This window comes from Gekko japonicus, unplaced genomic scaffold (genome assembly GCF_001447785.1).
Source record: "Gekko japonicus isolate JY-2015 unplaced genomic scaffold, Gekko_japonicus_V1.1 scaffold4788, whole genome shotgun sequence".
Taxonomy (NCBI): Eukaryota; Metazoa; Chordata; class Lepidosauria; order Squamata; family Gekkonidae; genus Gekko; species Gekko japonicus.
In genome coordinates, this window is record NW_015163230.1 from 23,028 (window position 1) to 48,357 (window position 25,330).

A 25,330-nucleotide genomic window follows, 5' to 3' on the forward strand; every position below is an offset into this window, starting at 1 on the left:
AAGATGGTGGAGGGAGGTGCGGTGCAGCACACAGCAAATGACTGAACAATGTTAAGGGGGGGGGGAGTAAAAAACTGCAAAAGATGCAGGGAAGAAAAACTTGGCAGATTTTTTGTGGGTTTTTCCGTCTTGCTTCTCTTTCAACTCAGTTGTTTTTTATTGTACTTGTATGTTTAGTGTATACTTCAATATTAATTGTCAGTTTTATTATCTGCCCAACTTTGGGAGAAGGAGAGGCATTGATAAAAGTAGCAAAGGAATGACTGTACATGTGGGACTTTCTACAGCTTCCATTCGAAACACAAGGGCAAGCTGAGGCACAAGGGGTCCAGCCTCCATCCTTTCAGGTAAGTGCAAATAAGCATCCCCAGAGAAGCCACAAAGGCACAGTTCGCCTCAGTTACCTTCAGTTAACTAAGTTCTCAGCAGTAAATGGTATGATTTTCTGTCTCCCAGCCAGAAACGGACATGTTCATGTCTCGATCATGGTTAACCACCATAAGAAAGGATAGAGGGAAGGATCCTGAAAGCTGGCTGTGCCTCTCAGGTGTTTTGAATACCCAGAGTAGGATCTGGGAGACCCAGGTTCGAATCCCCATTCTGCCATGGAAACTCACTGGGTGACCTTGGGCCAGTCACTCTTTCTGTACGCCTTGCAAGGATAAAATGGAGGAGAGGAGAACGATGGGGACCCAACTAAATCTGTCTCTCTGTGTTGTTTGTTTGTGCTACTGAAGCAAGTACCAATCCAGAGCACAGAATAGGCTTGGGGGGGGGGATCTGCGCATTGCACAGAATAAGGGGGTAAATCCACTTTAGAATTCTATGTCGTTTACTTTCTTAAGTTATTTGTATACTGCTTTTCATCCATGGTTCTCAAAGTGGTTTACAACAAGAACAACACAGGATCAGTTAAAACAGTTATTTCTAAACTGCCCTCTCATTCACAAAAGCAAAGGAAAACGTAATTTCAAATCTCCAGAATGGTTTGATTTTACATAACGAAGCAGAAAAGGCACAATGAAATAGGGAGATCTTCGTTCCCCTCTGAAAGGAAGCCTGGAGTGCAGCAACCTGACCTCAACAGGCAGGGAATTCCTTTGCTTAGAAGCCACCATCAAAAAGTCTGTTCTGCTTTTAGACTCCAGGATCTTTGGAACGCCACCCTTCACGTAAAAAGCTCCCTGTAGCACATAACAGAATAAATCCGTCTTTGATCTCTAATGGACTAATTTTAGTGCATACGGGAGTCTTTCTTTTTCACACATAGGGTAGCATTCAGAAATATGACTCCCCCACTACTGTCATCTGAAGTGCTGCAGGCCAACATCCCTGTCTGCTATGCTTTTTCTTTTTTGCCCATGTAGGACAACCAAGACCCCAAGAATGGGAGTTCTAAAGGTTTTCAATAGCACAAGTTTCCCTGCAAATTAATACTTTTTTGACCTGGCTGAAGTCCCCCAGTGGTTGCTTCATCATCTTGATATGATACAATGTATTTATTGGTTTAGTGGTTAAGTGCGCGGACTCTAATCTGAGAGAACCGGGTTTGATTCCCCACTCCTCCACTTGCACCTGGCTGGATGACCTTGGGCAAGCCCTAGCTCTGATAAGAGCTGTTCTTGAAAAAAGGTGTCTGTTGTGGGGAGGGGAAGGGAAAGGAGTTTGTAAGCTGCTCTGAGACACCTTTGGGTAATGAAGGGCGGGGTATAAATCCAATCTCTTCTCCTCCTTCTCTTCTTATATTGTGTAATCCATCTTGAGTGGGCTATAAATGAAGTTAATATAGTTTGGTTAGAGTGCCCAGGTTCAATCGTGTGCCCCCCCCATCACGAAACTCTCTGGGCGATCTCGGGCCAGTCATTCTCTCGGCCTAAGCTACCTCATAGGTATTGAGGATAAAACGTAAACGGAGAGAACCATGTACTTCATTTGTGGATAAAAATGCACGAAATATGTTTGATTCCAATCCTGGAGCACCTTCAACATGTTTGTAAGAGAGATGCATATATGTATACATGCCTCTGCAGAACAGTCAGAAAGCTCAAAGTGCAAGTTGCAACTCTGGTGGATTTGTACCATACAGTGGAACTAGATTTGACTCCTGTGGCACCTTAGAAACCAACAAGATTCTTTCAGGAATCAAGCAGACAAGAATCATCAGACAGAGACAAAAGTTTATAAAAAAAAAACCCCATTTTTGTTGGTTTCTAAGCTGATACTGGACTCATCCACTACTACAAACCAACATGACTACCCACCTGAAACTACCAAGAGGGTTATTCTAGGAAAATGCTTCACCAGGTTGGAGAGAGAGAGAGAGAGAGAGAGAGAGAGAGAGAGAGAGAGAACTGCATGAGAACTTAACAATGATGAAAATGAAAATTCACAGATGTTACACGCACACACATGACATAGTCTTCATTTATAAAGGCAGATTTTGCAAAGCCCATTAATTTTTGGAGGCTCATATTTGTTGTCAGTTTGCACAACCACTTGGTATCCTGATACTGTCCTCAATCTCTGTGCTACAGGAAAGCCTTGCAAGAGAAGGACAAGTTGTGGCTCCTCAGAGAACAGAGGCGAAAGAAAAAACTGCGCAAGCTACTGAAGAGGATCAAAAATAATGACACGTGCAGCATGCCGGGCCTGACTTGTTTCACCCATGACAACCAGCACTGGCAGACTGCCCCCTTGTGGACATGTATGGGCCTCCATGCTTTTAACCTTAACTCTGGAGGGTGTAATATTTTGCATGGCCTTCTATAGAGTCTGTGTGTATATACCCTTCAAGCCACAGGAAGCTGTCAGTGTCTTTGCAGTTGCTCACGGCAAACAGTTGTGACTGCTTTATTTCTCAGGGATGTCCCTTGAATAAGAATCTGTCGTTTCAGGGATAATCTGTGCCTCCTGATTTCAACATGTAGGCTCCAGGCTCTGCAAACACTTCAATGCATGGGTTACAGGAGGGTGGGGTTTTTTGCAGGTAGTCTCTCCCATTCGTCCCATTCATTTTAACAGAGAGCTACACTGTCTGATGTGAATTTTAGTCCTAATTGTTTTAACCTGTTTTACTTTTACTGCACTTTGTGCCTATGTAAGCCGCGCTGAGCCCGCGTGCGGGGAGGGCGGGGTATAAATGAAATAAAATAAATAAATAAATACACAAAGGAATCTGCTGCCTGGCTTGAAATTAACGGGGAAAGCCCTTGTGAACAATGGAGCTTAATGTGTGTCCCTTATGTTCCACAGCTCTAAGGAGACCATACTCTTGTGTTAAACAGAAAAATTTATTTTACTATTTATTAATAATCCTATACATTTAACCAACATTAACTTTTATTTTGCAGTGGGTCCTTTCTGTGCTTGCACTAGTGCAAACAACAACACATACTGGTGCATGAGGACAATCAATGAGACTCACAACTTCCTGTTCTGTGAATTTGCTACTGGCTTCCTTGAATACTTTGACCTCAACACTGACCCTTACCAGGTATTTGCAAAAGGTGGCTCAGAGGCTGGAGGAAATGTAAAACTCTTTTCTGTATGGCAAAGGATGGAAACCAGTTAAGGTCATAGTCTAACTGATTTTAATATATTTACTTTGTAAAGTCATAGGACATAGCAGTCAAGTTGAAATGGGACATCATGCAAGCATACCTGGTATTAGGGTTACCAGCAAATGGTAACTCTACTTGGTATTCTGCTAGCACTTGTTGCAAGAAAAAGGTTCTGGAGGAAACATACATGTCCCCAACCACTGGGGGACAAGCACTTGGAACCTTTGATTGGCCATAGCTTCCTAGTGCAAGTCCACTGCATTCACTTCTTATTCACACTTAATTTACTGCATCACAAACAAGTGGAACAGTGTGAGCAATAGCGGCTTCTTAGGAAACTCATTTATTGTGCCATAAGTTTCTGTAGTCAACACAGCAGGTGCAGCAGACAAATTTAGTAGTACATGCTTTACCCCCTTCTTTCTACGACTTTATTCCTCTAGTAAAACTACAGCTGCCCAAGTGGCCAGCTGGGCAAATCCCCCCAAATGCTGTGGAGATGTCCACCCCTCTGGTGAAATGAACCAGCACTCCCAGAGGGAGAAAATCTACTCATTGCATTATATGTCATCTCCAGTGTTCCACAGTTCTGTGGAACAAGGCATGAATCTAGATCACTGTTCACACAAGATGTATGCAACTTTAGGCTCAGCTGAAAGCACTCCCAGTTCAGAAACCCTCCTGACACAATGGTAAGGGCTACTAAAAAAGAGGGGTTTTCCAAATTATTTCCTCCCACAGAGCTGTAGCCATAAGTTCAGATGTGGTCCATATAAGTGTAGTTAGAACCCAGTTCAGGTTCCAGCTGGAAAAGCAATGAACGGTCAGTGGTTTAATCATCTGTTCCATTCAGTGTTCGTACTGAAGAACAAAAACTATGAATAGTAGAGAACAGGTCTACCCATCCCAGTCCACTATATTGGTAGACCTGACCTCAGACTGTTGCCCTGCGCTGAGCCTTAGAAAACATACCAACATTTGGGAGTGGGGTGGGTGCTCTTGCAATCTACTTTGGGGTTTTTTAAGTGAAATATGACAATCAGCATTACAGATCAAGTATAACAGAGGTGGAATAATCACTGTCAGAACTCTGCCTAACCTAACAAACAGGAAGTTGCTTAAATGTTATCAAACTGCCCAAACTACTTCTTTATTCAAATATTTATATCCCATTTTTCCTGTGACTCAAGGCAGCTTTTAGATCGTACTGAAAAGCATAATAGGGTTTTGCAGAAAGTGCATATATATATATGGAGGGAGAGAGAGAGAGAGAGAGAGCTTGTTTTCCTGCTCCCTTATAGCCTAGGGGGACCATTATAGTCAATGGGCCCCATAGGCTATAATGGAGAATTGATCTGGGGGTATCTGGGGCTCTGGGTGGTTGTCCTCCAAGTTTCAAAATGATTGCACCAGGGGGTCTAATTCTATGGACCCCAGAAGGAGGTGCCCCCATCCTCCATGGTTCCCAATGGAGGGGGAAAAGCTTATGGGCAGGAAGCTGAAACCTGTGAGCAGCCAGCTAAAACTTTGTGCGCCAGCACCCCTAGCACAGTTTAAAGGGAACAACTGGAGTAAGGTGGGTGGCCATGTTAGTCAGAAGCAACAGAACAAATTTTGAGTCAAGTGGCAACTTTGAGACCAATAAAGGTTTATTCAAAGTTGTAAGCTTTTGTGTGCAAAACACACCTCTTCAGACAAAACTGGATCAAAATCTCAAAAGTTAGTTACAGGAAAGAAGATGGTGGGGGTAAGCGATTAGGAGAGGCCACTCAGAACCCAGATGCATATGCACAGCTGAAATGCGTGACCAGTAGGATCAATGGATGGCAGCAAATTAGCACGTAAATGCAAGAGTTAACAAAGAGATGTGAGGATGAAATTGGAGTCCAGCAGCACCACCAAGAAGAGTGTCTTTCTCCAGAAAGCCAGCAGGTGTCCTGGTTCCTTAAAGAGAGCAGTAGGCCAACCAACTAAAATGCTGACTGCTTTTTTTTTGTACTGGGGAGTCTGCCACACCAGTGCCATGGCTTGCCCTGCTACTCTGAGACAAAAACGTTGTTAGAGAAGCAAGGAGACAGCAGCTTATCCCTTAAGGGGGTGCTGGAAGGGAGCGGCACAGAGAAGAGTTAAAAGAGCGGTGCTGCTAAGGGGAGGGGGACAACGTTCTAGAACTCTAGTTACCCTGGAGGCCTATGAATCTAGCCAGGTCATGTGATTTCTTTTGTTAGAGGGGGTTGGGTTAAATCTGGGGGGACTTTTTAACTCTGGAAAGCTTATACCTTGAAAATTTTGTTGGTCCCTAAGTTGCCACTGGACTCTCAACTGTTCTACTGCAGACAAACACTACTAGTCTCTGAAACTAAAACTCTCACAGGTGATGATGAGGAATACACCCCACGTGGCAGAGGCTTCTCTTTCCTAGTCCCTTCCTAAAACCTGTTGGAAGAGGAGGGAAGGTAGAGGAAATTTGTTTGTCCTGGGAGCCGTAGGAAACGAGGATGCTCAGATCTGTCTGCCAGCAGTAGAAGGCAGTGGATCACTAGGGTTTTTCTCCCAAGCACCACTGGACAAGGCCTTTTCCCAGAGGGCCACTTTTAGGCAGGGAGCTCTATGTGCCTAGCTTTCAGAGTGAAGTGGCAACAGACAGAGCAGCGCAAGATGCCGTGCTCTTTGCCAAGGCACATAAGACATTCATTATGGTCGTCGGTGTGGGGAATTTTGGACCTACAGGGCCTGTATGTTTTGACGAGCGCTTTTTGTGCCACATTCTGGACACTTGGCTCAAAGGAGGCAAGGGTTTGAGGTAGGTAACAGTCAGCACTAAGAGGCTGTTGAGATGGAGCCTCGCTGGAGGAACCTCTCTTTCTGGTGGCAGACAGAGAACGGAAGGAAGGGCTCTCTGCCCCTTATTATAGCACGGTGGAAAAGATGGGAAACGACGGGAGGGAGGTGGATGACAGTAGGTGTTTTTATTTATTATTAATTTATTAATTTATTAAATTTATACGCCGCCCTCCCCTCCAAGGCAGGCTCAGGGCGGTTTTTGAGCTTCAAAAATCTCTCCACGGCAAGCATGTGCAGTAGCCATCAGGGACTGCACAGGTACCATGACAGTGAAGCTTCCAACTCAAAGCAAGTGAAAAGGAAGACTGGGAAGTAGGGAGGAGGACTAGAAGGGGGGAATATTTGGTTCTAACAAATGAGAATTCACAATAAAATGTCATGGAGGCTTTTTAAACATGAAAACCCCTGAGTAGTTTTCAGATAGGACTAAATTTAAGGGGCACACAGTTCCTGTAGCACTAAACACAAAATAGGTTTTGGTGAGAAGAGATAGCTGGCATTACTTTAATGAGAATGTCTTTATTTTCAGCTAATTAATGCGGTGAACACACTAGACAGAGATGTGCTCAATCAACTGCACGTGCAGCTCATGGAACTAAGAAGTTGCAAAGGGTACAAGCAATGCAATCCAAGGACTCGGAACATGGAACTGGGTAAGGGCTTCCTGGTTTTGCCTCTGGAAAGAGTTGTTCAATAACCAAGATGTTTCATAATGGGATTCTTGAATTAATCATTAATGACATTAAGTAGAAAATCAAATGAGGAACATGTAATGAGAGTTAATGGTGGAGTCAGAGTGTTGGACCAGGATCTGAGAGACCCAACTTTGAAACACGGCCAAAACTTACCTAAAGAGGGCTGGATTGCCGCACAGGCCCAGGAGAGATCCAGAGGTGACATCCCCCACCCTTTGCTTAATGATCGGCAAAGGTAGAAACCTTGGGCAACCGCGCTGGCCAGTCCCACATCATCCGGGTGGGCTCCACGCAGCACTGACGTAGAGCCCACCCAGTGCGATTTGAACCACGCTACAGTGTGGGTTCAGCAACACAATTTTCATTGGCTCCCCACCAATGTTCCCTCTAAGCTATGGAGTCCTGTGAGCAAAAATTCTACTTTGTGAGCTACTTGCATTTAAGTTGTGAGCGAGCGATTTGGCTATTGCATAAATTAGTTTGCTCTGGAGCCACTTTTCCTGAGCTGAGACAAAAATGTGTGAGCCGGAGGCTAAAAAACTGTGAGCTAGCTCACACTAACTCAGCTTAGAGGGAACACTGCTCCCCACCCACCCTTCCTCCCGCCCTTTTCTGAGTTTTTTCTGGGGATGTACTCTTTTTGCTGTCACAGCTGGCAGTTTTGTGCATCTGGGTGGGTCCTTTTGGGGATTCTCTTAAGGGGTCTAGGGGGGTTAAGCCACCACATGGTATGCCCAGCTTGGGGACTGTGCCCAGGCTCAACCCAGGCGTCAAATTGGTATTACTCAGCGGCAGCCGCCCTTGTGATACCAATATTTGTCACTCCCGGGTTTTTCCCCAGCAAGTGAGCTGAGGGGCGTTTATCAAGCAGCAGGCGGGTTGGTCCATTTCCCAGATCTGCCCCCATGCTTCACTAATGTTCCTTGTTAAATGAATAAAAGCGGTGGCCTGGTTTTTTGTGTGGTTGTTTCATGTCTCTCCACAAGATCTCTTCTTACTATGCTCTGCACCTGCACTTTCCACTCTGCCATGGAAGCTCACTGGTTACCTTGGGCCAGTCACACACTCTCAGCCTAACCTGCCTCACAGGGTTGTTGTGTGGAGGAGAGCTTTGGGTCCCATTGGGGAGAGGTACAAACAAATTAAACATTGTAAGTAGATTTCCTTAGAGGAATCTTATTATAAACTGTTAATGAGAAATCATGAGGACTGTGGATCACGCAGGAATTCCCTGTGCAGCTGGCCCACTGGGGTAGCAATTTCCCATATTATCTCCCATCTCAAATGAGTGTTATTGGGAGTAGCGATAGGCACAGACTGAATTACGAACCTAAGTTTGTCGTGAACTTGGCCCGGTTCGTGGCTCACAAACCCGGTCATGCCATCCCACCCTCATGAGCCCCACAAACCTTCCAGGTGGGTTCATGTGGTTCGTTCCGGCTTGCAAAAATCATTTAAAGGGATTCCTTTAAATGGTTTTTGCAAGCTGCGCTGCCGCCACCATGGCACAACTCACAAGTGAACTGAGAAGGCATTTAAATGCCTTGTCAGTTGCCTTGCTGAGTCGTACCCAAACACCTTTCTTCCTTCCTGTATTGTTTAATTTATACTCCACCCTCCCTGCCTAAGCAGGCTCAGGGGAGGGCGGGGTATAAAAATTAATAAAATAAATACATCTTCATGCAAGAGGACAGAAAGAGCAGGTTGTGTGTAACCGTTCTTCTTCCAAGTAGCCATCTGTGTGCATTCAGAGGAGAACAAATTATATGACCTATGCACAGAAAACTAACTAATGAACTTTAGTGGGGGGGGTTGTTTTTTTAAATGAGCACGGAATGCCAGGTCTGAGAACATGGTTCAGGGGTACAGCTCCCCACCTTTGGGTATGCGTAGGCCAAGCTTTGTTTTTGTTTATTTTATTCTGTTTATACCCCGACCTCCGCACAAGTGGGCTCAGGGCGGCTGTGTTTCTTAGTGGGATGAGCTTCATGTCTAGATGTTTCCATATCATGTGATGCACAAGGAGAAACTCAAAATTTGGTTGGATGTCCTTTAATCCTGCATATTATCCCAAACTCTTGGTTGCACCTGGTACGGTTTGCTTGCCAAGCCTCTTATGTTGGAGACTTTCACCACCAGCCCAGTGTTTACAAACATTAATAAGTTACCTTCACCACTTCATGATGTGTCTTGCGGTACACTTTTCCTCTGCTCTGTAGCTATTGCTTAACAAGGTATCCATTTTCTCCTCTTTAGGCCTTAAAGATGGAAGCTACGAGCAATACAGGTACTGCTTAAACCAACGGTTTAATTCCCCCCCCCTCCATATGTTATCACATCAAGCACTGGGAGAAAATGGACAGCAGCTCTCTCAGCCAAGAGTTGGGGTTACAATTAACCTATGGAAGGTGGATTTATTTTGAAGGGCTGTGGGCTTTTGTACAGACATTCTTTTAAAATCTTTTACATCTTGTGTGTGTTCTGGTGGGTCCCCTAGTAAATGTTTTTTCTCCTTTATGGCTTAAAAATTAGGCAATTTCAGCGACGCAAGTGGCCAGAAGTGAAGAGACCTTCATCTTCCAAGTCACTGTGAGTTGGGAGTACATGCATGCAGTTGTCAGCCTTAACTCCAACTTTCCCCCCTTCATTTCTTTTTGCATGCAGTATACAATTCACTTTTTTCTAGTCTCACTGTTAAAATATCTACCTCATAGGAAACCAGGCATGAGAAAGACGGCTGTGTAATTAATAATGGGTGTCGGTATTCTCTAGTTAAAGTTAAATAAGGTAAATTATGAATGAGTCTGAATCTTGCCATGGTACTGAAAGGGTGAAATAAATTAGTGTATTGGAGGTCTGATAGAACAGAGAATATTTCACTTCTGATTTGTACATGTAGTAAAACAGGGTCTACAGCTACCTATTATAGACCCTGGTTATTTCTCAGGTCACTGCAGTTGGAGTACTGATGGCAAACTGGTTCAGCATTTGTGGGGGGGCGGGGGTGTTGTAAGCTTCCTTCAATTGGGCTGATTTCAAAGCAAAACAAATACATGAAACGGCTTTATACAGAGTCATCCCACTGGGCCCATTATCCAGATTGGTAGCAGTTATCCAGAGCCCTGGGAAGAGAAAGACCTTTCCTGACCCCTACTACATGTGAACCTTTAACTAGAGATATTAGGATTAAATGTGGGACTTTCTGCATGCAAAGCATGCACCCTACCACACAGTCATACCACACCCTACCACACATATGCATGCAAGTACTGTCATCAAAGAGATAATGCAAATGCTGTGCTAGAACCCAAGCCCAATATTGTTACTTCAGTCATGGACCTTTGAGGGAAAAGGCAAAGGCCCCATGCATTGGGCTAAGATGGAAAGCCGAAACCAAAGCAAGGAGCTCTGACGTGAATATTCCTGAAATGTGGGTTAATTTAAACAACTCACCCCATTGAAACAAATCAGTGCCAAAGATGGCATTTCAGATTTCACTATATTAAGGTAGGTGGTGAAATGTTTTTGCTTTTGAGTTATGAACTACACGGTGGAAGAAACATTCTTCAATGTTCCTGATGCCTTTCCCTGCACGGTCTTGCTGAACATTCATTTCCTTCTTCATTGCATACTTGCGCTACGGGGCTAACAATCATGTTCTTGTTTTAATTTTACAGAGGACAGCTCTGGGAAGGCTGGGAGGGCTAACCTACAATCGCTGGACCTCAATGAGGAGGATATAAACTGGCCAGAACTTGAATCTTTGTACAGACTTAATGAGAGTGTGTATGGTTTCAGACTGAATTACAATGTTAGCCTGGAGGACTGGATGAACTTTTGACGCTTAGATAGGATGTTTGCACTGTTATGCAATCTGAATAGAAACAGTGACCTCCTGAGGACTTAATGGCATCAAGAATACGTATCCATCTCGGAGCCCACTGGTTCACCTGCTTTTGCTTTGGATTATACCTCACTGGCTTCACAGACTTGTTTTGCTTCCACCAGTCACCAGAGATACAGTTCCGAGAAAGAAGCAGAGAAACGAGGGTCCCCCCACTGACTCACAAAGAATCGTAAGGGCCGAAAGCCTACAGAGCACTGTTTGAATGGAACCCAATTCATAGCGTTTCTTCAATTTCCACTCTTGACCAACTGGCAATAGACAGAGACAGACACAAATGGAAATCAAGAATGTGCATTACCCACCACCAGACAGCTACTGAAGGACCCAGGATCACAAGACAATATTGACCGTAATATTCTTCAGGTGTTTACTGACATGGAAGCAATTTATTTCACTGTTCACTCACCTACTTTGGGATAAAAAGAAAATAAATTCTCACTCAAACCAGCTTTCCAGCGTGGTACTGTAAATATTTAGTGTCCTGCTTAAAAAAACAAAAGTCCAGAACAATTTTGTTACTAAAGTGTTGGCATGCCCCAGTACCATTTCTGAAAATGTCACCTTCATTGCATAATAAAATTCCAGAATTTATCCATTTTTAAAAGAACTGCAAAATTTAAAAAAGCAGTTGTGTATGTCTTGACAATTTTAACAAAGTTGGATTTGTATTAAGTCTTTGTGGTTATATTGTATGTTCAAAAACCAAAACTACTATAAAAGAAAGCACTTGTTTACTTTTATATTTGTGTGGGGTATTGTTTTTAAAAGAAAAACATTTTTAATTATTCTTCTCAGGCCAGTATTTTTTAAAAAAATTAAACTTGAATAAAAGTTGTTCATTTTCCAGCTTAACTATAGATTTATATATGAAAATCAAGACAAGAAAACAAGAGCCACAATTCAGAGGTCAGTTGAGCCTCAGTTCTATTTAAGAAGAAGAGGAGAGGAGAAGAGATTGGATTTATACCCTGCCCTTCACTACCCAAAGGAGTCTCAGAGCAGCTTACAAACTCCTTTCCCTTCCCCTCCCCACAACAGACACCCTGTGAGGTAGGCGCAGCTGAGAGAGCTCTGACAGAAACTGCTCTTTTTCAAGAACAGCTGTGCCAGAACTATGGCTTACCCAAGGTCATCCAGCAGCTGCAAGTGGAGGAGTGGGGAATCAAACCCAGCTCAGTGCCAGATTTTTCCTGTTTTTTCGCTTTCAGACTTAAAAAATTCCTTAAAGACTAACAACATTTATTTATTCTAGACTTACAGTCAACTACTAGGCAGTTATTCCGGTCTCAATCCCTTGATTTAAAGTAGTTTAGACTGGAATAACTGCATAAGATTATGTGAAATTTGCTTGACAAACAGCCCAATCTGGAGTGTGTATTCAACTCTACCCAGATCTAAATTTCGATTGCAGTTTTCTAGTATATGCTTTCAAACCTATACTGACATGTTGGAGGTTTTATGGCAACAGGCTCTTATTCATAGGCAGTCCTTAAACAGGGATTGGTATTCTTGACTAGAAGGTTTTATCAGTTCCCATTGCTAGAGAATGACATTGGATCTGTTTCAATCCCTGTTATGTTTAGAAGCTTAAAAAAAACTATTAACCAGATTTTAAGGTGCTGTTAGATATTTGATTTGTGTTGGGTAAATCTAACATGCATTGATCTTTTAAAAGAATGCTACTCGTATCCACCTTGATGTGTATAATTTGTGCCAGATTAAATTCGGCCATGAATGTTTCTCACAGAATTGCATCATGCAGCTAAGTGAGAAAACATGCCAGGGGTGCATTCAGCCTGGCACAAAATATAAGTCAGTAGACACGGGTGACAAACTTTTCTTAAAGATCACACATTTTCTTAGTTCGGACCAGACCCGTAGGCAGGATTTTTAAAGTCTGGGGGCATTTAAATTTCTTAGGGGGCACTAGGTAATTTAATTAAAGAAAGTGGGGCACAGGAAGCCCGCGCTGCACCCATCTCTGCTCTGGCCACTGGCAAGTTGGAGCCTCCCACCGCTGGGAGCATCTAGCTTGCCTCCCTCCCCAGAGGCCCTTGGCTGGAGCTGCCCCTCCCGGGGGGAGAAGGCCATGATACCCTGGGCCCTGCCAGGAAGTTGGGGGGCCTAGCCCTGAGATGCCCCACTGTAGTTACGGGCCTGGTTCAGACATAAGAAATTGAGACATGCCAGCAAGGATATTAACCCCTTCTTTGTCCCTGGTGATCACCTAAGGGAGCCCAGATAGATAGAAGGTTAACTTTACAATATCTGCAATTTTAATCTTATACGAAGCAGGTACATTCAACTGGCTTCTTCTTGGTTTCACGGTTATTCACCAGCCCTCATTTTAACTCAGCAATGAGGGTGAAGATAACAGCCATTAACTGCTGTGTGTGTGGAAATAGGTATGTGCCAGTGAAGACGTTCCCCAGATTCATTAAAGCAGCCTACAGCTTAAGGGAATCACCGAAACCTTTGTGAAGAGATACTATTTATGAGCTAGAACTGTTTAAGCAACTTTACTTCTGAAAGAAAGAAAAGCAGCGTTAATTTCTTTAATAGCTGAAGTCAGAGTTCCAGTTTCAAATAGAAACCTTTATTTACATTATTAACATCGAACACACACACACACACACACACACAAATAATCAGAAAAACAAGACCATCTGACCAAACTTTTTAATAGATCAACCCACAAGAGCCTTTTCTTCTGTGTTGTAAAGACTGATTATTACCAGCAATATTTAATGTAAACTAAACTTTAGAGTCAATTCTCAATACTGTGTGCCTTTCTCTCCTGAGATATTTAAAAATATTGCTTCGTTGAATTGTTTTATAACTACTGCACTGCTGTCAACTGACAGTCTGCTATTACGCTCTGTGTGCTAATCTGTGCAACAAATAAGTTTTCTTACAGCAAAAAAAATGCTCATTTACCATTTTAAAAGCACAAATTAAAAAAGGTAGATAAGTATACTTTTCAACACAATTCTGTTTGATAATTTATGTAGACGTGGTGCTTTTTCTTTACAGAGACATGGGATGGACTCTTATGTCTTTGCTCTACTCCTGTGGGATTTCTGCCAATTTCTCCCTCCCAATGTAGACCCTACCTACCTACCCCCCCACACACACACCCAAAAAACACCCTGCTCCCCAGGAACAGGATTTTAAGGGTCACAGCTGACTGCAATGGCAAGGGAAAGGGGGGAAGCTCTATTTCACAAGTGATACAGCACTCATGGTACATAGAATCCAACCCAGTGACCTCCACAGAACCAATTCCAAATTAACTTCATTGTCTCATTCAGCCACATTTGCTGTTATTTAGCCTAATCACACCACATATAATTCACACGCAAGTTACTAGAGACATTGCATTGCAATATAAATGAAGGTCTGTGTGTTCAGGCTTTTGATACTAGATGTGATCATTTGAATCAGCACTGCCCAAAAGCACAGCTAGTTCCCACACATTTTTAAAAGGTCTGATTAATTTGTATCAAGTTGAAATTAAATTCTTTGGATTCAGCAAGAAGTAAAACCTGGAAAAAATATTTAACATTCTAAAAAAAAAAAAAAAGATTAACTAGTGAACAGCAAGTACCACCTCATTTCAGAAATATAAACAATCACTCAGAATGAAAAAGGGCAGCCACTAATACAGCGCAGGACGTCACGGCTTTAAGCTTTTTATCATGAACCACCCGACAAGATTATTTTACAGACTTTTTGAAATGTCTTTAATATGCCTGTGGAGTCTTTGAGTGAGAATACACTGACTAAGCATCAGCAGGGGCTTCTGAAAAACTAAAAAAATATCTCTCACTTCAATGGTAGGTCCTTCAATAAGAACTAGAGAATACTTTTTGGGCACCTTGTATGCTCTGATACACGCATGGAGCTTCTGCGCGTGCACAAGATCTTTCTGGCAGACTCGGATGTTGGGTCAACTATGCACGTGCTATTTTGTTTCATTCAAAACTTCAACTTTTTATTCTTTTCATTAGTTAAAAACTCAAAGCACATTACATTGTCTGAAAAATTCCATAAAGCAAATAAACCAATCTGTGCAAACAAATTAAAAGATGCACTTTAAAAAGTTGGTAAGAAAACTTTTGAACGCAGGAGGACTCCATATTGGAACACACAGTGAATTTTGGACCAGAGCCTGGGTATTCAAAACTTAACATTACTGGAAGTTAATACAGTAGCTAGGTAGAATTTGCACAGGACAGGCAGCATTTAAAACCCGGGTTCAGGACTGTAGCAGCTTTCTGGGGTAACAGAACAATTTCTGCACTAGAGACTATTTTTATTAAAGCCAAGCCTTCATTACATAGCAAATAATAAAAATTACAGTTCAGTCAGGAGAAACTAACTTGAATATGCAATGGGAATAGTAAAAAACTAAACCAAAACCATACTTCTTCGAACATTTTGGCCTGTCTTACTATAGAAGGATCCTGTGACAAATCACTACAGCTTGTGCTTAAAACTGAATCTACCGATGTAAGTTTCATTTTATGTAATTTTCATTTTATGACATTAAACTATCAAAAAAGCAGGATATTTCCTGACCCCCAAACTTTGACCATTTGATATGAAGGGAACTGCCCGAAAAAATAAATGCATCTGTTACCAGCATAGCAGTTAAATTTGATAACACCTGCATAATTTGTATAAACAATTTTAGATATTTATGTATCATCAAATGTCTTCTGATAAGAGAAGTTTAAAAACACACAAACATGATCAGAACAATAAGGCTTAATTAAAAATTAACCAAATGCCCTAGAGCAGAGGCTCTCAAAATTGAAGACAGGTTGTATTTAAAAAATCCACAAATTATGACAGCTAAAAAGAGCCGTTTTTGTCATCAAATTGTCCTCTTAAGAAAAAGTAACAAAGTGCACTTTAAACAAAATGATCTTTTAAAAAGCTATTCCATCAAGTTGAGGATCAGGGCCACAGTCACCTAATTCTGAAACTATTTAAATTAAAAACAATTCTATCTGAACAACCTTGACTAAACTGAGTTTACAGAAACTCTCTTTGTTACATATTTAGCTTCACAAACTCTGCAAAAATGAGTCAGTGATCTACAAAAGTCATATATATATATATATATGTATATGTATATATAGTACAACATCTTGAGATCATATTTACAACACTTATTCACAAATAATTTCCTCTTCAGACTGCAATGCCTTGCCTTGAATTTTCTGAAGTTTAATGGCAAAAAAGATGAACAATTATTGCTCAGGTTTATACGTAAGAGGCATTTTGTGCAACAGTAATTTACACAAGGTTGGAAACGGGGCATTGAACATACTTTTTATAGCCATCTTTTAATTTTTATTTAAGATATTGCATTTACCCATTATGTTCAGCATTTTTATAAAGTGCACACAGCTGCACATCAACATAGAAATATTTACCGTAATTATATTTTTAAAAATTCTCTGCAAGCTTCCGGCATCAAAAGGGTTAAGATACGGATCCTATTTCCATTTGTACTGCCTCTTGCAGAGTTTCAGCATCTGCGGGTAAGAGTAACAGTAACATAAATCTTCTGAGAGGCTTTGGGGGTTCCTTTTTCCTTTTAAGATCAAGGGGCAGGAATTACTACATTCTGTCAGAGGCTCTAACCAGAGGACTCAAGACTATTACCAAGATTTCTTCAGGCACATTGGTCTGCCTATAGTTAAAGGCTTTGGATAGTTATGGTAAACAGAACTGGTATACACAGAGTCTACCAATCACTTTTACTCAAATGCCGTTGCTAGAGACAGAGTGCCAAAAACAGTATTCGTTTTACCATTCTTTGTACACCACTTCATACAGTAACAGATACTTTGTTTCCTCTCCCTTCCCCATTCATAACTTATAAAGTCACTTAAGAACGTCTTCATGGTACATTGGAAAAAAGTGGTATTTCCATAAGGCCTGGACTTGTTGCCATGAAGTAAATGCACATGCTTTCCTGTTACACTGTCGTCACCAGCATCTGCCTACTGGGAGCCCGTAGTTGTAGAGGTCAGCAGTATTTCTGCTGCAAAAACAAAAGGAGAAAATATATAATTATATAATATAATTATAATAGAGAACTGCAAATTCAGGAAAAATGAAAACTTTGAGGAGTCGAAGCATAAGGAAATATAGGGCACTGATAACACTTCGTTAGAGAGATTGAGCTGTTTTATGGGAGGATGCGCCTATCCTGAGTATAGGGTTACCGCATCTACTTTAAGTCCAGGATCCAAAACTGTTGTGGATTGCCTTAGATAATTCCTTTGAACTGTGATACTGGACAGTTTAACAGACAACAGACAACCTGAAACAGTGACAAGAGAGAAGCTGTCGGGCAATGGGGAACTGAAAGGCTGGGGGAAAACATCTATTACATTTTAATCTAATCTTTCCTCCAAGGAGCAAAAAGCAGGATGTAATCATACAAATGGGGGACTCCACAAGGACTTACGAGGGGGGTACCTCATTTCCCTCTGTATCCACCTCCCCACACAGTATTTCCAGCTTTCCTCTTCCTGGCAGCCCATTTCCCTGCTTACTTCTCTCCTTTCCACCTACCATCCTTCCTACAGTACTTCCTGATTTTTTAAAAGCTTTATTATTTATTTATACCCTTTCTTCTCCACAGGGACTAAAAGTAGTTTATATCATTCTCCACTCCTCTATTTCATTCTCAACAGACCTGGAAGAGGGGGGATATAAACTAGGGTGTCCTAGATCCTAGTCTGACATTTCTACCACTACACCACAATGGTTTTCATGCAGTGGTTGCTGTCAAATAGTAGTGAGTTGTCAAAGTTGTGTGGTATTCAGTAACTTGATGGCTACTACTAGGCCTGGTCCCACTTTAATCCTCCCTCCAAGAAGGGGGAGGAGAGCAGCGGTGGCCTGTGAGGCCCAAACAATCCTGGAAAGAGCCATACTCCCTCCACCCTTCCTTGAAGTTTCCATTGAAAGCTAGGAATACTGTTGTGTTTGCCTAGCAGCCCTTGACAACAGCTGCTGAATCTGAGAGGGTGTCCCATTTCTTTTTTTCTTGTTTCTTTTTTGTTTTCAAAATTTTCTTTAATTAAAACAATACAAACATGCATACTGAAAGATATATTACATTGTGTTTTCAATCAATTTCAGCTCAGTATCTGTACATTGCACATAACTAGCCTTATACTCAGTCTAATCCACTTTTCACATCTAATACTTATGTGATAAGAGCTCAGACTAAACACCTGTGAATCAAAAATGTATAGGGTGTCCCATTTCTTAAAGGTGGTGCTTCTGTCATTGGGGAGGGCTTCTAATTCCCAAATGTACTTTTTCCAGATGGCACATTTTCCTGCAAACCTGAGGCTTTTCTCAGGTTTGTCCCTCACAACTTCCACATCCTCACCTTTCCTTGGTTCCTTCTCTCCTTCCCACCTACCACCAACCAACTTACCATATAAATGCCCCTCATATTCAGTTATATTATATATATTATTTTCTTCATTTATACCCTGACTTTCTCCCCAATGGGGACCGAAAGCAACTCACATCCTTCCCCTCACCTTCATTTTATCCTCACAACCACCCTGTGAGGTTTTTAGGCTAAGAATGTGTAACTGGCCCAAGGTCACCCTGATAGCTTCCATGGAAGAGTGGGGAATTCGAGCCTCGATCTCACAGAGTCTGAAACTCTAACCACTACACCACATTGGCTTTTGTGGGGTGCTTGGGGGGGGGTCAATAGTGGGAGGACTCCTAGTGTCCTGGCCCCACTGCTGGGCCTCCTGATGGCACCTGGAATTTTTGGCCACTGTGTGACAGAGTGTTGGACTGGATGGGCCATTGGCCTGATCCAACATTGGCTTCTCTTATGTTCTTATGGGGTGGCTCTTGTTAACAGTAGCAAGCTGGGCCCTTGACAGAGTCATGCAAGTTGGACAGCAGAACATTGTCCAGTGGCTGCTCCCAGGCCTGGTCCCATGAACCCTCCCCCTTCAAGGGCCATAAGAACCCTGGAAAGGGGCCCTGCCTTTTACTGGCAGAAACTAAAGATGGATGATAATACTGTTATGGCTGCCTAGCAATAGCAACCGAGAACACTCATTTCTTGAAGCTGCAGGCATTGTTTTCTATTATTTGGGAGAGATTTATTCCCCCGAAATAACTTCTTCCTTTTTAAAAAGATTTCAGATTTTTCTGCAAACCTGGGACTGTTCTCAGGTTCTACGACTCTCAGCTCTGGAGATAAGTATCCACAGATGGGGGTACATTGAGAACCAGATATACTGACACATTTTATTTATTTATTTATAAATTCGGTTTATAGCCCGCCCTCCCCGCAGTGCAGGCTCAGGGCGGCTCACAATCAGGCACAAGCCTCACATAAAACAATTAAAAATATTTAAAATCAATCAACAGATTTCGACATTATTAAGTGCTCTCGATGTTCAAATTAAATTACCATAAAGATGGCGTATTAATGCTGTTATATCCACTCAGTGCCATCTGTTCCTGTCGGTCTCTCTTCCCAGGGCCAGATGCTCATGATGGTAACATAGTGATGGTACAGTGGTGGCGGCTCCTACTCAAACGCCTGGCGGAAGAGCTCCGTCTTGCAGGCCCTGCGGAACTGTGCGAGGTCCCGCAGGGCCCGGATCTCCTCCGGGAGCTCGTTCCACCAGGTAGGAGCCGCCACCGAAAAGGCTTTGGCCCTGGTAGCAGCCAGCCTGGCCTCCTTGGGACCTGGCATAGCCAGGAGGTGTTGTGTCCCAGACTGTAGTGCTCGCGGGGGAACATATGGGGAAAGGCGGTCCCTTAGGTATGCTGGACCCCGGCCATTTAGGGCTTTAAAGGTAAGAACCAGCACTTTGAAGCGAATCCGGTACGCTACTGGCAGCCAGTGCAGCACTTTCAGCACAGGCCGGATGTGGTCCCTACTAGGAAGACCCATCAGCAGCCTGGCCGCAGCATTCTGCACCAGCTGCAGCTTCCGGATTTGCGACAGAGGCAGCCCCATGTAGAGAGCGTTGCAGTAGTCTAGCCTCGAGGTGTCCGTTGCATGGATTTTCTGAATGAGGAGATTAAAAAGTCAAAAAGTATCTCCGGATTCTCTTAAAGCACTGGCATTTTTGAGAGGCTGAGTGATAAAATTTAATCTAGATACCAGTTATCAGAATCATTTTACCTGGTCTGGCCCCATGGGTATTCCTGATGTAGGCATAACATTTATGTTCATTTGTCCCATGTGACCACCGTTGCCATTCATGTGCATCACACTGTAGGTCGTAGGGTTCCCTGGATGACTGAATTGCTGCTGTGGAAAGGAACTAGAGAACACAAAATTGACCTTTCAAAAAGCACTCTTGGTCTATACAGTCCATCCCTGTGTGTGTGTGTGTGTGTGTGTGTGTGTGTGTGTGTGTGTGTGTGTCTGTTTTCCCCTTCAGTAAACAGGCATAGTACAACGACACTGGCAAGAGATGCCGGTATTTTGTTCCTACTTACATCCTGTTCACCTTCAATCCAAAGGGTTTCAGGTATGTTTCTGTCCTACCTGTTCAGATATATTAAAACCTCAACTTCAAGATTTGTTTTAAGATGTCTATTTCCTGAAATTATTTTGATCCAAGCCATTATAATTTATAATTTCTTGCTAAAGGATTTGCATCTTTCAGATCTAGCTGATCTTTGTGGCCTTCAATAAGTCACTTTTGCATTAAACTAGCAAAAATGGGCTTTGGATATCCAATATACAACTATAAAAGCAGGGGGTCCTCTTCCACAATCACAGGTGTGTGGGGGGGAGATATCCCACAATCACATCTGTTTGAAATTGTCTGATTATTCATCAAGAGCACCTGAAACTCTGACTGGCTCTACAGACCACAGTTGTAAACAGGTACATGGGGTATGTTCTAGATATATAGCTAAAGACAGAAATCTCAAGTCTTTAATTAAAAACAGACTGTCCCACGATACTGATGGCAATCTTACCTTCACAGGTCAATCACACTGCTTCTATATCGCCCCAGCATATACCAGCTTAGGCCTTTGTATCTTTCTTTGCCCCGTTAACCTCCCTTGCATCCACCATCCCAAATCTGAAATGCCATTCCGGGATGGATGCTCTTCAGAATCTCTCTCTGAGGGGCCTCTCTATGGACATCACCTCAGATGGGGGAACAGTTCAGTGCACGCTTGTGAGGTGATGCACATTGGGCCAAAAAAATAACTAAATCCCAACTCCAAGTATAGGCTAATGGGATCTGAACTTGCTGAGACTGAGGGTGGGGGGGAGATCTTGGGGTTATAGTGGATAGCTTAATGGACGTGTCAGCTCAAGGGGCTGCAATGGTGAAAAGGGCAAACTCTCTACCTTAGGGATTATTAGGGAATGGATTGAGAACAAAACAGCCAATGTTGTAATACCACTGTATAGATCTATGGTGAAGCCTCATGTGAAATACTGTGTACAGTTCTAGTACAGTATCTCCAAAAGGACATTGCAGAGCTGGGAAAAGTGCAGAGGAGGGTGAGCAAGATGATTAGGGGGTTGGAGCCCCTTCCCTATAAGGAAAGATTGAAGAGTCTGGGACTTTTCAGTTTAGCAAAGAAGCGACTAAGGAGGGACAAGACAAAGGGTTTATAAAAGTATCCATGGAGTGAAAGAGAGTTGGCTAAGAGAACTTTTTCTCCCTCTTCCAAAATACGAGAACTTGAGGATGTCCAGTGAAGCTGATGGCCAGTAGAATCAGGACAGAAAAAAGAAATTTTTTTACACAGGAGTGCGATTAAAATGTGGAATTTGCTCCCAGAGGATGTAGTGATGGACAGAGGAATGAACAGCTTTCAAAGGAGATTATATAGATTCATGGAGGAAAAGTCATTCAATGGCTACTAGCCATGTTGACTGAGGGGAACCTCCACATTCAGAGGCACTAATCCTCTGAATCCCAGTGTCAGGAGGCAACATCAGGGGAAGGCCTCAGCCTCTGTGCCCTGCTGTTGGCCTTCCAGAGGAACTGAATGGCCACTGTGTGAGACAGGATGTTGGACTAGACAAACCATTGGTCTGATCCAGCAGGGCTCTTATGTTCTTATGTTTAGATGTCTACTTTCCAAATGCTTTTCAGAACACGCTCTACCTTGATCTGCTTGTGCTAAAGTCATCATATGTTAACTTACATCAAGCAAAAAAGTGTGACTAGGCCACAATTTCTTGGTTAAATGAGCACATTAAAAATGTGTACAACAAATGTGTGTGTGTTTTTTGTTATATGCAGTCATCTGCCCTGGCTTGGAATCAAGACAAAATGTACAAGGTGTAGGGGTGGCTATTTTCAAGTTCTACACTAAAAAAATGCACATCGTTCAGATTCTTAATGTTCACCCTCCCGTTCATTTAAAATTGTCCCTGTGTGACCCCCACAGACTTATTTTCAAGCCACTTTGCTCTCACCTGCTTCTGGCCATGTTTCCTGATGGCCAGCCCTTCATCTCAGGGGACTGATACATTGGGTTCGCCTGAGGATGCTGCATCATCGGATTTTGAGATGGTCCAATTCGCTGAGCCATTATAGAATTTGGAGGGGTTGATACCCTATTAAAAGATGGATCTGGCTGCTGGTTCATTCCTTACAAAGCAAATGGGATAACAGATTTTGGTTTATTTTCAACAGTTATTGTGTCATCTACTTTTGCTTGAAAGGACCTCAAACAACATTATTTTGAAATACATCACTGAATAAGCCAACTAACAATTAAAATCTGCAAATACAACAACTAAAACTGATCTCTGCTTGCTTGAATCTGTCAAGCTACTATATATGCTACACATACAATCACTATTAACTAGACAGAGCAGAGATCCAGTGTACCTCTGAATGTCAAGCAGTGGACATAAACAGGGGAGGGATGTTGCTATGCTTGTAGATTTCCTTGAATAACTTTCTGGCTATTGTTGAAAATACCCTGCCAGATGATACAAACCCTTGCCTGACCCACTGGGAATGTTTTTCCCCCAAAGGGGACCCAGTCAGTTCCCCACCAAGGTATTCTGTTTTGCTGTTTTTGCTTCTTGTTTGAGAGCCAGTTTGGTGTAGTGGTTAAGTGTGAGGACTCTAATCTGGGAGAACCGGGTTTGATTCCCCACTCCTCCACTTGCACCTGGCTGAATGACCTTGGGCAAGCCATAACTCTGGCACAACTGTTCTTGAAAAAGAGCAGTTTCTGTTAAGAGCTCTCTCAGTCCCACCTACCTCACAAGGTGTCTGTTGTGGGGAGGGGGAGGGAAAGGAGTTTGTAAGTCGCTCTGAGACACCTTAGGGTAGTGAAGAGTGGGGTATAAATCCAATCTCTTCTTCTTCTCCTCCTCCTCCATTTCCTGGGCTAGAGGACTGTTGAATGAGATGATCTGGTAGAACCAGGCTTCCTAACCTCTCCCTGACAAAGATCAGGCTCAACCCGATGTGGAATCTGTGGAGAATGTCTCAGATTCCGCATAGATCCTGCTCATTTTGGCATTTCCCTGGCCATGCCAGGAACAGGCTGTAAGCCAGACTAACATAAAACTGTTGCTATTTTGCTGACAAGTGTTTTACTGCTCCTTTTCCACACAGTTTTGCTCTGCCTTGGTTTCCTTACAGCAGTGCTGTTTTGGGGAAAATCAGTAAGGCATAAACCTCTACTTGTTCTGCTTCTGTGTTTCTCCCTGCTCTGCTGCAGTCCTTCCCAAACCTGTTTTGGAAAGATCACAGTTAAAGCACCTTTGGACTCTGTGAGAACAGGAAGGTGTGCATTTTTGGAGGTCCCACCAACCTTGGCACCACTTTCCTCGCCTTTCCCTCCACACACATTGGGGGGAACGGCTTTAAAAAAAAACTTGGGAAAACAAAGTTGCACTTACCTCTAACTATTGTTCATGAGGATCTTCTGTGCAGGCACACATGGGGGGGGGACTGTGCATGAGCAGGCCTGCCATTGGATAGGTATTTACAGCTAAAACTCTACAAGGGGCGCTGCGCACCAGAGTCAGAAGCTTGATCCCACCCAGGGACCACATGTTCCTGTGCAGCAGCAGCAGCAGCAGCCCCCCCCCCCAAAGTACCTCTAGCGCTGCCGAAGCCAGAGCATGCAGCGGGGCAGGAAGTTAGTACCTGCACAGAAGATACTCGGTGAACAATAGTTACAGGTAAGTGCAACTTTGTTTTCATCACTGAAGGGACTCCACAGCCAATGTAGCTTTGACAAATCCGACACAATCCAATTTGCCATTCTTTGCTGTATGGTGTGGTGACTTATTAGCTCTTTGTTTCACTGTAGCTGGAGATTCCAAAAACACAACCTTCTCCTTCAGTGGGGAAAGAGAAACTGGGGGGGGGCATTCTACACAGGAGCATGTGGTCCCTGGGCGGTAACAAGCTTCTGACTTTTCCATGCAACACCCCCTGCAGATTTTTAGCTATAAAGACCTATCTGATGGCAGGCCTGCTCATGCACAGTGCCCCCAATGTGGGACTGTATAGAAGACTGAAGATGAACTGCTAGCGCACTACAGCATTAAGATTACAATCCTCTATTGCTAAAATCTACTAGTCCTCAGCTTTTTAAAAGTCTCTAGCCCTTTTTGTTGTGAAAATGAAAAGAGCAAGATAATGATTTTTTTTTAAAAAGCTGAGAACTAGTACACTGTAGCAACAGACTGCTCTAAAGTTACTGTCCTGCAATAATATAGAAATCCCTGATTTTTTAAAGCCCTCTGGTGTGGGGGGAAGGTAGCTGCAGGGGGCTGAGGCAAGAAAAGTGCACAGGAAACTGCTGTGTGGGTGCTCTGTTGCTAATGCAAATGCCTCCACATTCACAGCAGCAACAAGAACTACACAGATATTCACTTCCATATGGAAGCAGTGCTGGAATGGTTTCATTTACTTTATTCTCTGGACTTTCAGCAAAGAACCTCCTAAAGCATTCAGCAAAGAACCTCCTAAAGCATTCAGGACCTGGAGGAACACACAGTGGCAGTCCTGGGCTATATTAAACACTATATAGACAGTGTTACTGTGGAGAGGTGCATACGGGTCTATCCCAATCAAAAACCCTGGATGACGAGAGAGGTACAGTGACTTTTGAGGGAGAGGAATATGGCCTTTAGGTCTGGAGACATGAACCTTTATAGCTCTGCCAGAGCCAACCTGAAAAGAGGCATCCGACAGGCTAAGCTGGGCTACAGGCAGAGGATTGAGGATAAATTCAATACGAATGACATGCAGCAGGTGTGGCAGGGGATTCAGAATATTACCAATTATAAA

At 43.0% G+C, this 25,330-nt stretch overlaps 2 protein-coding genes across 2 annotated transcripts in view; one reads left to right on the forward strand and one right to left on the reverse strand.

The window, feature by feature from the left end:
• The window catches only part of LOC107106973 (extracellular sulfatase Sulf-2-like), a gene marked incomplete at its 5' end in the record, with an annotated part of 34,003 nt that extends 22,380 nt beyond the window's left edge, over window positions 1-11,623 (forward strand). Inside the window, 7 exons of the mRNA XM_015407188.1 lie at window positions 288-347; window positions 2,535-2,704; window positions 3,351-3,493; window positions 6,934-7,057; window positions 9,356-9,386; window positions 9,632-9,688; window positions 10,777-11,623. Of these exons, the coding sequence (XP_015262674.1) occupies window positions 288-347; window positions 2,535-2,704; window positions 3,351-3,493; window positions 6,934-7,057; window positions 9,356-9,386; window positions 9,632-9,688; window positions 10,777-10,807 (616 nt within the window). The remainder of the gene's footprint in view (window positions 1-287; window positions 348-2,534; window positions 2,705-3,350; window positions 3,494-6,933; window positions 7,058-9,355; window positions 9,387-9,631; window positions 9,689-10,776) is intronic.
• Window positions 11,624-16,245: 4,622 nt separating this feature from the next.
• The window catches only part of NCOA3 (nuclear receptor coactivator 3), a 33,947-nt gene continuing 24,862 nt past the window's right edge, over window positions 16,246-25,330 (reverse strand). Inside the window, exons 19-21 of the mRNA XM_015407189.1 lie at window positions 22,483-22,657; window positions 20,209-20,350; window positions 16,246-17,064 (exon numbers count right to left, since the gene is read on the reverse strand). Coding sequence (XP_015262675.1) covers window positions 17,050-17,064; window positions 20,209-20,350; window positions 22,483-22,657 — 332 coding nt within the window. The 3' untranslated portion in view covers window positions 16,246-17,049. The remainder of the gene's footprint in view (window positions 17,065-20,208; window positions 20,351-22,482; window positions 22,658-25,330) is intronic.